The sequence below is a fragment of the Pogoniulus pusillus genome, chromosome 43 (assembly GCF_015220805.1).
Source record: "Pogoniulus pusillus isolate bPogPus1 chromosome 43, bPogPus1.pri, whole genome shotgun sequence".
In the NCBI taxonomy this organism is placed as follows: Eukaryota; Metazoa; Chordata; class Aves; order Piciformes; family Lybiidae; genus Pogoniulus; species Pogoniulus pusillus.
This window is the reverse complement of record NC_087306.1, coordinates 276,152-290,009: the sequence shown is the minus strand read 5'-3', so window position 1 is coordinate 290,009 and position 13,858 is coordinate 276,152. Positions and strand designations below refer to the sequence as shown.

Below are 13,858 nucleotides of genomic sequence, written 5' to 3'. Positions count from 1 at the left end.
AGCACCAGAGAGGATGTCTGGAAGTGCCAGAGGGAGGTTGGGAGTGGAGAGGAGGAGAAATTAGTGGTGCTGAGGGTGGGCAGAGCCTGTCCCAGGCTGCCCAGAGGTGGGAGCTGGCCCCTGGCTGGCACCAGCCCAGGGCAGGTTGTGTGGGGCTGTGAGCTCTGCTCGGGGCTGTCCCTGGCATTAGATGACCTTTAAGGTCCTTTCCAGCCCAAACCATCCTGAGGTTCTGACTCCATGAACTGGTGCTGCAGCACAGCTCCAGCAGCTCTTTTGCTCTCTCCCTGGTCACAGCAGCAGCAGCCCTGAGCTTGTTTTACCCCCCCTGACCACTCCACCTCTCTCTGGCCCAGCCTGCTCTCGTCTCAGGCCATGCCAGGGCTCTGAGACATCCTCTGCCCCACCTCCTAGACCTTGGTGCATCTCAGTGCCCACCTGAGGCAGCAGCGTGGGTCCTGGGCATGCCAGCAGCTGGCAGAGCCCCTTGAGGAGGACTTCCTGGGGCACCTCCTGAGTCAGCAGCTGCTCCCTGCCAGCCGTGGCCGCGGGCACGCTGCCATCCCCAGCCCAGCCTGGCTCATGGACGTCAGCAGCAGGCTGCAGGACACTCCCCATGCCACCAAAACCCCATGGGGCAGGAGAGCCTTCCCATGGCTGAGGAGACTGGGTTGGGTTGGGATGGGTTGGGATGGGTTGGGTTGGGTTGGAAGGGACCTTAAAGCTCATCCAGTTGCAACTCCCCTGCCATGGGCACCTCCCACCAGCACAGCTTGCTCAAGGCCTCATCCAGCCTGGCCTTGGGCATCTCCGGGGTGGGGGCAGCCACAACCTCCCTGGGCAGCCTGTGCCAGTCTCCCCCCACCCTCACCCTGAAGGGTTTCTTCCTCCTCTCCACTCTCAGTCTCCCCTCTCCAGCCCAAAGCCATTGCCCCTCGTCCTGCCACTCCCAGCCCTTGTCCAAACTCCCTCCCCAGCTCTCCTGGAGCCCCTCCAGGTACTGGATGGCTGCTTCGGGGTCTCCCTGGAGCCTTCTCCTCTCCAGCCTGAACACCCCCAGCTCCCCAGCCTGCCCCCACAGGGGAGGTTCTCCAGCCTCTGGGCAGCCTCCTCTGCACCCACTCCAACAGCTCCATGCCCTTCTCAGCCACGGGGGCAGCAGAGCTGCCTGTGGCCTAGGAGCCAGCACACCACATGGCTCCTGCTGCCCCCAGGTCCCCCTGCTGAGGCAAATCTCCCACCCTGAGCTCACCTCCTTCTCCTGCAGGTTTGCTTCAGTCTGCAGCACGATGCCTGCCTTCTTGGACAGCATTGCCACCATCATCAGTGTCTTCTACAGGCATGCAAGGGAAGGTGGAAGCTGCTCCAGCCTCAGCAGGAGGAAGATGAAGGAGCTCATCGAGGAGGAGTTTGCAGATGTCATAGCTGTGAGTGCTGCTGCCAGGGCTCGGGGCCAAGGCTGGAGCAGAGGGACCACAACTCCTCCTCCAGGACTGGGGAGAGATCCTTAGGGGACTGGGATGGGGAGGAAGTTGCAGAGGGACTGGGAGCTACTGGAGAGAGTCCAGCAGGGGCTGGGAAGGTGCTGAGCAGCTCTGGGGAAGCAAAGGCTGAGAGCCCTGAGGCTTAGAGCCTGCAGAGGAGCAGCCCCAGAGGGCATCTGCTCAATGCTCAGCAAGAGTTAAATGTGTAGGGGGACAAGAGCCTGGGGCTGGCATCTGCTCAGGGGCTCAGGGCCAGGCCAAGGGGCAAGGGGCACAAACCGGACCCCAGGAAGTTCCACCTGAGCAGGAACTGCATCTCCTGGGGAGGAGCAGGGGGGTGGTGACCTCTCCTCCTCCTTTCCCTGTCTCCTCCCTGCAGAAGCCTCACGACCCTCAGACCATTGAGAAGATCCTGCAGTTCCTGGAGTGGGATGGGGATGGGGAAATCGATTTCACCGAGTACCTGCTCCTGGTGTTCAAGGCAGCCAGGGCCTGCTACTGCTACCTGCCCAGGGGCTCAACCCTGCTGCAAAGAACCAAGCTGGCGACCACCAGCAAGACCCCCCCGGGAGCTGAGACCAAGAGCAGAGGGAGCCGGCGGCAGCCCCAGGGGGAAGAAGAAGGAAGCCATGAGAGAAACCATCCCAGGGGCGAGCCTGAGCTGCGAGCAGACGCCAGGCTCAGCGAGCTTGAACGGCTCCAGGCAAGGAGGGGCCAGCAGCAGCAACGCAGCCAGCAAGGCAGAGACGACAGCAGAGGAAGCACCGAGATGGGGGAGCCAAACCCTCGGCTCCGAGAGCAGCGAAGCCAGGAGCCAGGGGAGCAGAGAAGACGTCGGCCACCAGAGCCAGCCAGGGGGGAAGGAGAGCTCAGGGGGCACAGCAGCTGCAGAGAGCAGGCAGAAGAGAGGCAACATCAAGAGAGGCCTCGTCCAGGGCAGCTGGAGGACGTGAGGAGCTGCGAGCCTCAGCCACTGGACCAGCGGAGTGGCCTTGGGCCACAGGAGCCAGCGTGGCCAGCACAGCATCAGAGCAGGCAGTGGCCAGGGGAAGCAGACAGAAGGAGGCTCAATCAGCCACGCAGAGAGGACAGAAGCTGCTACCTGCTACGTGAGCCGGGACAAAGAGCAGCTGAAGGCAGCAGCCCCCAGCCACAGGAGAGCCTGGCCCGGAGGCGCCCACACCAGGCACAGCTGCAGGAGCCGCTGGAGCTTGACCGCAGCTGCCGGCAGAGCTGTGAGCCACAAAGAGAGGTGCAGGAGCAGGAGGAGGTCCAGCAACAGGAGGTTGGGTATGAGGAAAGCGAGAGAGAAACTCGTGAGGATCAGGAAGGGGAAGAAGAAGATGTTGGAATGAGGAGGGAGAGGAGAATCGATCGGGAACGGGAGCTGGACCTGGAGGTCTACGAACGCCAGAGCAGAGAGAGAAGAACAAGGGAAGAACAAGGAGCCAGAAGCAGCCTGAGAGAGAGCAGAGATGGAGAAAGGAGACAACGAGAGACAGGGAGGTACGAGAGGAGTCGAGAGGCTGAGAGGGCAGAGGCAGAAGCTGAGCTGAGGATCTATCGAGAGTCTCGGGATTTGGAGTCACGGACGGAGGTTGTTGAAGGGAGGGACCGGGACAATGTCCGCGGAGATCTGGAAGATGAGAGGAGGATCAGAGGGCAACGAGAGAGGGCAGAGCCTGTGCGACAGAGGAGAATCGATCGGGAACGGGAGCGGGACCTGGAGACTGATGAACGCCGGAGCAGAGGGAGAAGAATAAGGGAAGAGCAGCGAGACAGCAGAGAGAGCAGAGATGGAGAGAGAAGGCAACGTGAGACAGAGAGGTACGAGAGGAGTCGAGAGGCAGAGAGGGCAGAGGCAGAAGCTGAGCTGAGGATCCATCGAGAGTCTCGGGAGCTGGAGCCACGGACGGAGATTGTTGAAGGGAGGGACCAGAGCAGTGCCCGTGGGGATCTGGAAGATGAGAGGAGGATCAGAGGGCAACGAGAGAGGGCAGAGCCTGTGCGGGAGAGGAGAATCGATCGGGAACGGGAGCTGGACCTGGAGGCTGATGAACACCAGAGCAGAGAGAGAAGAGAAAGAGAAGAACGAGGAGCCAGAAGCAGCCTGAGAGAGAGCAGAGACGGAGAGAGAAGGCAACGTGAGACAGAGAGCTATGAAAGGAGTCGAGAGGCTGAGAGGGCAGAGGCAGAAGCTGAGCTGGGGATCTATCGAGAGTCTCGGGAGCTGGAGCCACGGACGGAGGTCCTGGAAAGAAGGAGCAGGGACAGTGCCCGTGGGGATCTGGAAGATGAGAGGAGGATCAGAGGACAACGAGAGAGGGCAGAGCCTGTGCGAGAGAGGAGAATCGATCAGGACCGGGAGCTGGACCTGGAGGTTGATGAACGCCGGAACAGAGAGAGAATAAGAAGGGAAGAGCAAGGAGGCAGAAGCAGCCTGAGAGAGAGCAGAGATGGAGAGAGAAGGCAACGTGAGACAAGGAGGTACGAGAGGAGTCGAGAGGCTGAGAGGGCAGAGGCAGAAGCTGAGCTGAGGATCTATCGAGAGTCTCGGGAGCTGGAGCCACGAACGGAGGTTGTTGAAGGGAGGGACCGGGACAATGTCCGCGGAGATCTGGAAGATGAGAGGAGGATCAGAGGGCAACGAGAGAGGGCAGAGCCTGTGCGAGAGAGGAGAATCGATCGGGAACGGGAGCTGGACCTGGAGACTGATGAACTCCGGAGCAGAGGGAGAAGAATAAGGGAAGAGCAGCGAGACAGCAGAGAGAGCAGAGATGGAGAGAGAAGGCAACGTGAGACAGGGAGGTACGAGAGGAGTCGAGAGGCTGAGAGGGCAGAGGCAGAAGCTGAGCTGAGGATCCATCGAGAGTCTCGGGAGCAGGAGCCACGGACGGAGGTCTTGGAAAGAAGAAGCAGGGACAGTGCCCGTGGGGATCTGGAAGATGAGAGGAGGATCAGAGGGCAACGAGAGAGGGCAGAGCCTGTGCGGGACAGGAGAATTGATCGGGAACGGGAGCTGGACCTGGAGGTTGATGAACACCAGAGCAGAGAGAGAAGAGAAAGAGAAGAACGAGGAGCCAGAAGCAGCCTGAGAGAGAGCAGAGATGGAGAAAGGAGACAACGAGAGACAGGGAGGTACGAGAGGAGTCGAGAAGCTGAGAGGGCAGAGGCAGAAGCTGAGCTGAGGATCTATCGAGAGTCTCGGGAGCTGGAGCCACGGACGGAGGTCCTGGAAAGGAGCAGGGACAGTGCCCGTGGGGATCTGGAAGATGAGAGGAGGATCAGAGGGCAACGAGAGAGGGCAAAGCCTGTGCGGGAGAGGAGAATCGATCAGGACCGGGAGCTGGACCTGGAGGTTGATGAACGCCGGAACAGAGAGAGAAGAACAAGGGAAGAACAAGGAGCCAGAAGCAGCCTGAGAGAGAGCAGAGATGGAGAAAGGAGACAACGTGAGACAAGGAGGTACGAGAGGAGTCGAGAGGCAGAGAGGGCAGAGGCAGAAGCTGAGCTGAGGATCTATCGAGAGTCTCGGGAGCTGGAGCCACGGACGAGGATTGTTGAAGGGAGGGACCAGAGCAGTGCCCGTGGGGATCTGGAAGATGAGAGGAGGATCAGAGGGCAACGAGAGAGGGCAGAGCCTGTGCGGGATAGGAGAATTGATCGGGAACGGGAGCTGGACCTGGAGGTTGATGAACACCAGAGCAGAGAGAGAAGAGAAAGAGAAGAACGAGGAGCCAGAAGCAGCCTGAGAGAGAGCAGAGATGGAGAAAGGAGACAACGAGAGACAGGGAGGTACGAGAGGAGTCGAGAGGCTGAGAGGGCAGAGGCAGAAGCTGAGCTGAGGATCCATCGAGAGTCTCGGGAGCTGGAGCCACGAACGGAGGTTGTTGAAGGGAGGGACCGGGACAATGTCCGCGGAGATCTGGAAGATGAGAGGAGGATCAGAGGGCAACGAGAGAGGGCAGAGCCTGTGCGAGAGAGGAGAATCGATCGGGAACGGGAGCTGGACCTGGAGACTGATGAACTCCGGAGCAGAGGGAGAAGAATAAGGGAAGAGCAGCGAGACAGCAGAGAGAGCAGAGATGGAGAGAGAAGGCAACGTGAGACAGGGAGGTACGAGAGGAGTCGAGAAGCTGAGAGGGCAGAGGCAGAAGCTGAGCTGAGGATCCATCGAGAGTCTCGGGAGCAGGAGCCACGGACGGAGGTCTTGGAAAGAAGGAGCAGGGACAGTGCCCGTGGGGATCTGGAAGATGAGAGGAGGATCAGAGGACAACGAGAGAGGGCAGAGCCTGTGCGGGAGAGGAGAATCGATCAGGACCGGGAGCTGGACCTGGAGGTTGATGAACGCCGGAACAGAGAGAGAAGAACAAGGGAAGAACAAGGAGCCAGAAGCAGCCTGAGAGAGAGCAGAGATGGAGAAAGGAGACAACGAGAGACAGGGAGGTACGAGAGGAGTCGAGAGGCAGAGAGGGCAGAGGCAGAAGCTGAGCTGAGGATCTATCGAGAGTCTCGGGAGCTGGAGCCACGGACGAGGATTGTTGAAGGGAGGGACCAGAGCAGTGCCCGTGGGGATCTGGAAGATGAGAGGAGGATCAGAAGGCAACGAGAGAGGGCAGAGCCTGTGCGGGAGAGGAGAACTGATCGGGAGCGGGAGCTGGACCTGGAGGTTGATGAACACCAGAGCAGAGAGAGAAGAGAAAGAGAAGAGCAAGGAGCCAGAAGCAGCCTGAGAGAGAGCAGAGATGGAGAGAGAAGGCAACGTGAGACAGAGAGGTACGAGAGGAGTCGAGAGGCTGAGAGGGCAGAGGCAGAAGCTGAGCTGAGGATCTATCGAGAGTCTCGGGATTTGGAGCCACGGACGAGGATTGTTGAAGGGAGGGACCAGAGCAGTGCCCGTGGGGATCTGGAAGATGAGAGGAGGATCAGAAGGCAACGAGAGAGGGCAGAGCCTGTGCGGGAGAGGAGAACTGATCGGGAGCGGGAGCTGGACCTGGAGGCTGATGAACACCAGAGCAGAGAGAGAAGAGAAAGAGAAGAACGAGGAGCCAGAAGCAGCCTGAGAGAGAGCAGAGACGGAGAGAGAAGGCAACGTGAGACAGAGAGCTATGAAAGGAGTCGAGAGGCTGAGAGGGGAGAGGCAGAAGCTGAGCTGAGGATCTATCGAGAGTCTCGGGAGCTGGAGCCACGAACGGAGGTTGTTGAAGGGAGGGACCGGGACAATGTCCGCGGAGATCTGGAAGATGAGAGGAGGATCAGAAGGCAACGAGAGAGGGCAGAGCCTGTGCGAGAGAGGAGAATCGATCGGGAACGGGAGCTGGACCTGGAGACTGATGAACTCCGGAGCAGAGGGAGAAGAATAAGGGAAGAGCAGCGAGACAGCAGAGAGAGCAGAGACGGAGAGAGAAGGCAACGTGAGACAGAGAGGTACGAGAGGAGTCGAGAGGCTGAGAGGGCAGAGGCAGAAGCTGAGCTGAGGATCTATCGAGAGTCTCGGGAGCAGGAGCCACGGACGGAGGTCCTGGAAAGAAGGAGCAGGGACAGTGCCCGTGGGGATCTGGAAGATGAGAGGAGGATCAGAGGACAACGAGAGAGGGCAGAGCCTGTGCGGGAGAGGAGAATCGATCAGGACCGGGAGCTGGACCTGGAGGTTGATGAACGCCGGAACAGAGAGATAAGAACAAGGGAAGAACAAGGAGCCAGAAGCAGCCTGAGAGAGAGCAGAGATGGAGAAAGGAGACAACGAGAGACAGGGAGGTACGAGAGGAGTCGAGAGGCTGAGAGGGCAGAGGCAGAAGCTGAGCTGAGGATCCATCGAGAGTCTCGGGAGCTGGAGCCACGGACGGAGGTCGTTGAAGGGAGGGACCAGAGCAGTGCCCGTGGGGATCTGGAAGATGAGAGGAGGATCAGAAGGCAACGAGAGAGGGCAGAGCCTGTGCGGGACAGGAGAACTGATCGGGAACGGGAGCTGGAGATCTATGAGAGCCAAAGAGGAGAGAGGAGTGGAAGAGAAGAGCAAGGAGCCAGGACCAGCCAGAAGGAGTCCCGAGAGAGCAGCAGGCTCCAGGTAATAGAGGAGGAGCAGGAGGTTGACCTTATCCTCCGCCGTCAGGTAGCTGATTCACGGCGTGAAGGCTCCGAGGTCACTGCCGCTGAGCCCTCAGCAGAAGGGAGACAGAGGAGCCTCAGGCTGCCGAGTGAGGAGGAAGCTCCTGAGGCCGACAGCAGCTGTGAGGATGAAAGACGAAGACTTGAGAGGAGCCTCTACCAAACCGTGGATGTGGACACCGGGGACCTGTCCCTGCCAGGGCAGCCGGCACCAGTCACTGGCCTGAGGGTCTGCTACATCCCAGCCGAGCCTGGCGTGCAGCCGGAGGTGAAGGTCCTGCCCCAGCCCTGCGACCCTCAGACCATTGCCTACCTGGTCCATGTGATCCAGAACGTGAATGATCCTGAAGCCACCACCTATGAGATCTTCTGCCACCAGCCCCACGGCCCGGAGCAGCCTCTCTGCGTCAAGAAGTGCCAAGTGTCAGCCAAGCCACCAGCAGCCTCCCGCGATGCCAACAACCCCCCAGAGCCCAGAGCCCTGCGGCCAGAGGACCTCCCAGCTCCCAGCCCTCAGGAAAACCCAGAGGATCTCCAGGAGCCGCAGGAAAGGACAGAAAGAGGAGTGAAGGAAGCGGCTCCCCGGGCTTCTGCTGCCGAGGTGGGCGCTGCCAAGGGTGCCCCTTGCCGGGCAAAGGCCAAGGAGGAGCGGAGAGAGAGTCAGCGCCCCGAGGCGCCCAGCGCGGAGGAGAATCAGCAGCAGCCTCAGGGAGATGGATCAAAGGCTGCCAGGGGCCTGCGGGAGCCTGAATCCAGCTGCCAGGATCGTGAGGATAGGGAGGCCAAGGGCTGCCCACCTCCGCCCCGGGCTGCAGAGCCCCGGGAAGCCGGAGGGCAGGGCCGGAGAGCTGCCGACGAGAGCCGAGCTCAGCCGGCGCGGAGGGACGGGGCCAGCCGCGGCCGAGAGGGTGCGGAGCTGCCTCTGGCCGAGAGAAGCAGCCAGGCACGGCAGGAGAGCGGCAGCGGCAGCCCCCGGGCGGGGAGCGATGTCGAGCGGCAGGAGCAGCCCCGTCCGGGCACCAAGCAGAGCCCCTCCGGCGCTCCGCTCCCGCAGGAGGCACCGAGCCGCCCCGCCAAGGACGCAGCCAAAGCTTCTTGAGCTGGCCCCGGAGCTGGCCGAGCTTCCCCGAGCCTCTTCGAGGATCACTTCTGCTCTGCTTTCACCTCGGATGCCACCTTGGGATCACCTCTGCTCTCTGCTTTCACCTTAGGATGTCGCCGCGGCACGGAAAGGGTCAATGCGATGCCGGGAGACGATGTCGAGTGGGTTCGGGGTTCTCCGGGTGCCAAATCCTCAGCAGCCAGGTGGGCAGAGAGGCTCTGCCTCGGGGTCTGCAGCTCTGCCTCCCTGCTCCACGCCTCAGCCACCTTCACGCAGTATTTAGTCCCCTCGCAGCTCTAATTGGATTCTTCCTTGGGTCGCTCTGTCCTTGATGTCCCTCTCATCCCCCCCCCTGCGGCTCACCACCCCCACAGCTCCTCGGCTCTGAGACCAAAAGGAACTCAAAGCTCCACCCTGCAGCTCCATCCTGCTCCTTCTGGGGGCTGAAAATCCTCAAGGCCGGGGGGGGAACCAACCAACGGCAAAGCCAAAGGCTTCACTTTGCAGCTGCAGAGCTCAGGCTGACACCTTCCAGCTCCCCTCACAGCTGAGCAGACCCCACAGAGGCTTTGAGTCTTGCCGAGGTCCCTGCAGGGCGCTGGGGGGTGGGTGGAAGTGGGGGGGGGGGGGGGCCGCGGGGGGGGTGCTCTGCGTTTCTCTCTCTTCTTCTGATGTATTGCATGAAAGAATCAGAATAAATCCCTGCTGCCTGCACCACTGCTGCCTGCACCACTGCTGCCTGCACCACTGCTGCCTGCACCACTGCTGCCCTGCTTCATCCCCACGCAGCCCCTGGGGGGGCTGCCACTGGCGGGGTGGGGCTGAAGAGATGAAGCCTGAGGAGAGCAGACTGAGACTGGAGATGAGGGCGAGGGTGGAGAGAACCTGGCACAGGTTGCCCAGGGAGATTTGGCTGCCCCCTCCCCGGAGGTGCTCAGGGCCAGGCTGGATGAGGCCCTGAGCAAGCTGGGCGGGGGGAGGTGTCCCTGCCCCTGGCAGGGGCTGGAGCTGGAGGAGCTTTAAGGTTCCTCCCTATGGTCTGAGGTGAATCCTGCAGAGCAGGGTCAGAGGTTGGGCTTGGTGCTCCCGGGGGGCTCTGCCAGCCTGGCTGCGCTGCGGTGCTGTGCGTGGGAGCAGAGATGCAGCTCCGGCTCCCTTCGCTGGCCCTCGGAGCTCCCTCGGCAGCAGATGGAGCTGCAGCGCTGCGAGAAGGCAGCAGAGGACAACTCTGGCACCATCTGCGCCCTGCGCTGAAAGGCAACCGGAGCCTGGCGGCTGCCGGCGGGGCCAGACCAGCAGGCACCGGAGCCTCTCAGGACCAGCACAGCCCCAGGGGACAGCTCCCGAGGGCTCCTCCCTCCCCCAGCCAGGCCACGGCCACCCCCAGCCCCCTCTCTGTGTGCTGGTGCCGGAGGGGACTGGAAAGCTCCGCCCGGGGCAGGGGAGATGCTCTCAGCGCTGTGCCCTCGCTGCGGGTGGCAGTGGCAGGTCTCGGTGACAAACATATGGCAGCACAGATGGAGCTGTCTGCAGCCAGAGCCAAAGCCTCGCCTGCAAACACAGACGGAGCAGCAAGAATGCTCCTGCAACTCCTCACTGCGGCCACCCCCTCCTCCTCCTCCTCCTCCTCTTCCTCCTCCTCCTCCTCCTCCCCCTCTTCCTCCTCCCCTGGGATTTCCTCTTGCGAGGTCCCTGGGAGGCGAGCCCAAGCCCGACCCCCACCCGGCTCCAGCCTCCTCTGAGGGAGCTGCAGGGAGCCAGGAGGTCTCCCCTCAGGCTCCTCTGCTCCAGGCTACGGCAGAAATGGAGGCACAAAGGAAGAGAAGAGCCCAGGAGGAGAAGAAAACAAAACTGCCAACAGCCAAGCAGAGAAGCCAGGGAGGGGAAAGGGAGCAGAGGCTGGAAGAGGAGGGGCGAGGAAGCTGCTGCCCGGAGCTGGGGAACCTCAGGCAGGTCCTGAGCTGCCGTTAGAGCTGGCCCGGCCCAGGGCAGCCCCGGGGCTGAGTCAGGGCTGGGCGCTGGCTCCGAGGGCGGTGGCTTTGCGGCGAGGCTCACAACCAGCCCAGCTCCTGCCCTGCCACATCGCTGCCAGGCCCTGCCCGGGACACAGCCCCGCTCAGCACCCAGCCATGGTGAGTGAGCTGCAGCCTGGGCAGGAGAGGGGAGAAGGGGCAGGGAGAGGGCAGAAAGGAGGGAGAGGGGAGAGGAGAGAAAGGAGGGACAGAGAGAGGGGAGAAAGGAAGGACAAAGAAGAAAGGAGGGGGCAGGGAGAGGGGAGAAAGGAGGGGGCAGGTGGAGGGGAGAAGAAGGGAGGCAGGGAGAGGGGAAGGAGAACAGTAGGGAGTGACAGGACCGGGGGGGATGGAGCAAAGCTGGAGGTGAGGAGATTCAGTCTGGCCGTGAGGAGGAAGTTGCTGAGCAGGAGAGTGGTGAGAGGCTGGAATGGGTTGCCCTGGGAGGTGGTTGAGGCTCCATGCCCGGAGGTGTTTCAGGCCAGGCTGGGTGAGGCTCTGGGCAGCCTGCTCTAGGGTAGGGTGTCCCTGCCCACGGAACTGGCTGATCCTCGAGGTCACCTCCAGCCCTGACTGATTCTATGGTTCTGTAATTCTAAGAAGGGGGCAGGGAGAGGGGAAAATGAGGGATAGGGAGAGGGGAGAAGGAGGGGCAGGGAGAGGGGAACAAGAAGAGGCAGGGAGAGGGCAGGAGGGCAGTGGCAGAGGAGCTTCTGTCCCAAGAGCTGCTGCCGAGCTGCCCTGTGGCACAGGCAGTGGAGCTGGTGCTCAGGGCTGGGCTAAAGCTGCACTGGGGAGGGGGCCTGGGCACGGGCAGAGGGGGCAGAGCTCCAGAGGAGGGCACAGGCTCCCTGCAGGAGCAGGGGACCAGGGGGTGCCATTTCTGCTCTCCTCCATCCTTCCAGCCCCAGCCCAGCTCAGGGCTGCAGCTCTGCCCTCGCCCATTCCACCCTCCCCGGCACCAGGGCAGGGGGTGCCAAGGAGCCCCCCCCGGCACCAGCAGCAGCTCAGCTCCTCTCCCACCTAAGCAGGCTGCAGCGAGCCTCGGGCAGGGCAGGATGTGGCCAGCAGGGCCCAGGATGCTGAGGTTGGGCAGGGAGGGGCAGAGCCCTCCCAGCTGCGGGGAGGGGAAGGAAGCGTCGAAGGGGAGGGGTTGGGAAAGACCTCTGAGATCATCGGCTCCAGGCGGCCACCCGAGACCACCGTGGCCACTAAACCCTGTCCCGCAGGAGCCCCCCAGCCACCCCCAGCTCCCTCCCCCCTGGGCCAGCCCAGTTGGCTGTGAGGAGCCAAAGCTGCATTTTTCTCTCCTGACTCAGAGTTTCTGCTCGGTCCAGGCAGGGCAAGGGGAGGGAAGAGGAGGAGGGAAAAGGGGGAGGGAAGAGGGGGAGGGAAAGGACTTCCCCTGCCAGGAAAGCAGGGAACAAAGCAGCAGGTTGCTGCGGTTGCAGCACAACCCAGGAGACTCCTCCACGGGAGCTGACATCTCCTCAGGGCATTTTCCATCAGCCACTCCTCAGCCCTCTTGGGTCCCTGCCTGCACCCAGCCCTGCTCTGCCTGCACCCAGCCCTGCTCTGCCAAGGCAGGGGAGAGACTCGGGGCAGAGAAAAATGCAGCTCGACAGGTTGGGCAGAGGAGAGTCCCAGGGCAGGAGGCCCCCAGAGCCCAACCCTCCTCCAGCAACTGTCAGGCTGAGCAGGGGCAGGGGCTGCAGCCAGGGCCAGGCTCTCTCCAGCCAGGGCCAGGGTGGGCAACCAGGGCCAAAGCTGTCAGCCAGGGCCAGGGTCTCTTGCAAGCCCCAGAGCTGCCTGCAGAGCTCCCTGGGACCTGCCCTTGCCCCTGCAGCCCACCGAGACCGAGCGCTGCATCGAGTCCCTCCTGGCCGTGTTCCAGCGCTACGCAGGGCGGGAGGGGGACAGCTGCACCCTGTCCAAGAGGGAGTTCTTGGCCTTCATGAACTCGGAGCTGGCTGCTTTCACCAAGGTGAGCCAACTCCAGCCCCAGAGCTGCCTCCCATCCTGCCCTCTTCAGCCTCGGGACAGCGGTTCGAGGCTGTGCCCCCTGCCAGCAGCCTGGGCTGGGGGCTGCGATGGGCTCAGCCCCCCCAGAGTCATGCAGCTCACCCAGGGACAGCCCCGAGCAGAGCAGCTGCTCACAGCCCCACACAGCCTGCCGGGGCTGGTGCCAACCTCCCACCTCTCTGGGCAGCCTGTGCCAGGCTCTGCCCACGCTCAGCACCACCAATTTCTCCTCCTCTCTACTCCCAACCTCCCTCTGGCACTTCCAGACCCTCCCCCCTGCTCCTGCCCCCACAGCTCCTGCCCCAAACTCTGTCCCCAGCTCTCTGCCCAGCTCTGGAAGCTCTCCAGAAGCTCTCCCTGGAGCCTTCTCCTCTCCAGGCTGTGCCCCCCCAATCCTCCCAGCCTGGCATCCCAGCAGAGCCCTCCCAGCCCTGCTCCAGCAGGTCCCTGCCTGTGCTGAGGGCTCCCAAACTGCCCTGGCACTGCTGGGGTGGGTCTCACCCTGGTGGAGCAGTGAGGCAACCTCCACCCAGGGCAGAGCCTCTTTGCCCCTGACCTCTTTGGCTCCCTGCAGAACCAGAAGGACCCAGCAGTGGTGGACAGGATGATGAAGAAGCTGGACCTGAACAGCGATGGGCAGTTGGACTTCCAGGAGTTCCTCAACCTCATCGGGGGCATTGCTGTGGCCTGCCACAACACCCTGGTGGTCAGGAGCCCTACCCAGTAAGCCTGCCTGCTGGGGCTCCTCTGCCCCCTCCAAGCACCCCTGGCAGCAGCTGGCAGCAGTGCCCCTGGGCTGGGCACTTCCCCTCCCCCCCCCCTTTTTATGGTCAAATAAAGAAGGGTTCCAGCCCCAGCAGCAGTTTGGGTTGCAGCAGCAGGGAGCCAGCCCCAGGACCTGCTGCTCCTTGCCCTCTGCTCCTCCACTGACCTCTCTGTCCTCACCCCTGCAGCCTCTGCAGGCTCCTCAGCCTCTGGACCCCCACGGGGGCAAAGTGGGACAAGGCCAAAGGGTCCAAGTGCAGGAGGCAGAGGCAGGGGCAGGTGAGCAGGGGCAGCAGCAGCCACGAGCAGGGGCAGGACGAATGGCTGCAGGCTCCCAGCCTCTGCTGCCTGGGCAGCCCTCAAAG

General features: G+C 62.4%; 2 protein-coding genes across 2 annotated transcripts; both read left to right on the top strand.

The window, feature by feature from the left end:
• Nucleotides 1-1,289: 1,289 nt before the first annotated feature.
• On the top strand, nt 1,290-8,691 carry LOC135192638 (trichohyalin-like). The gene is made up of 2 exons (XM_064175908.1): nt 1,290-1,427; nt 1,864-8,691. Exons 1-2 carry the CDS (start codon nt 1,290-1,292, stop codon nt 8,689-8,691), a joined length of 6,966 nt encoding a protein of 2,321 aa, XP_064031978.1.
• Nucleotides 8,692-10,400: 1,709 nt separating this feature from the next.
• On the top strand, nt 10,401-13,584 carry S100A11 (S100 calcium binding protein A11). Its single transcript, XM_064175868.1, has 3 exons — nt 10,401-10,826; nt 12,553-12,690; nt 13,303-13,584. Exons 1-3 carry the CDS (start codon nt 10,824-10,826, stop codon nt 13,453-13,455), a joined length of 294 nt encoding a protein of 97 aa, XP_064031938.1. The 5' UTR covers nt 10,401-10,823; the 3' UTR covers nt 13,456-13,584.
• The last annotated feature ends 274 nt before the right edge of the window (nt 13,585-13,858 follow it).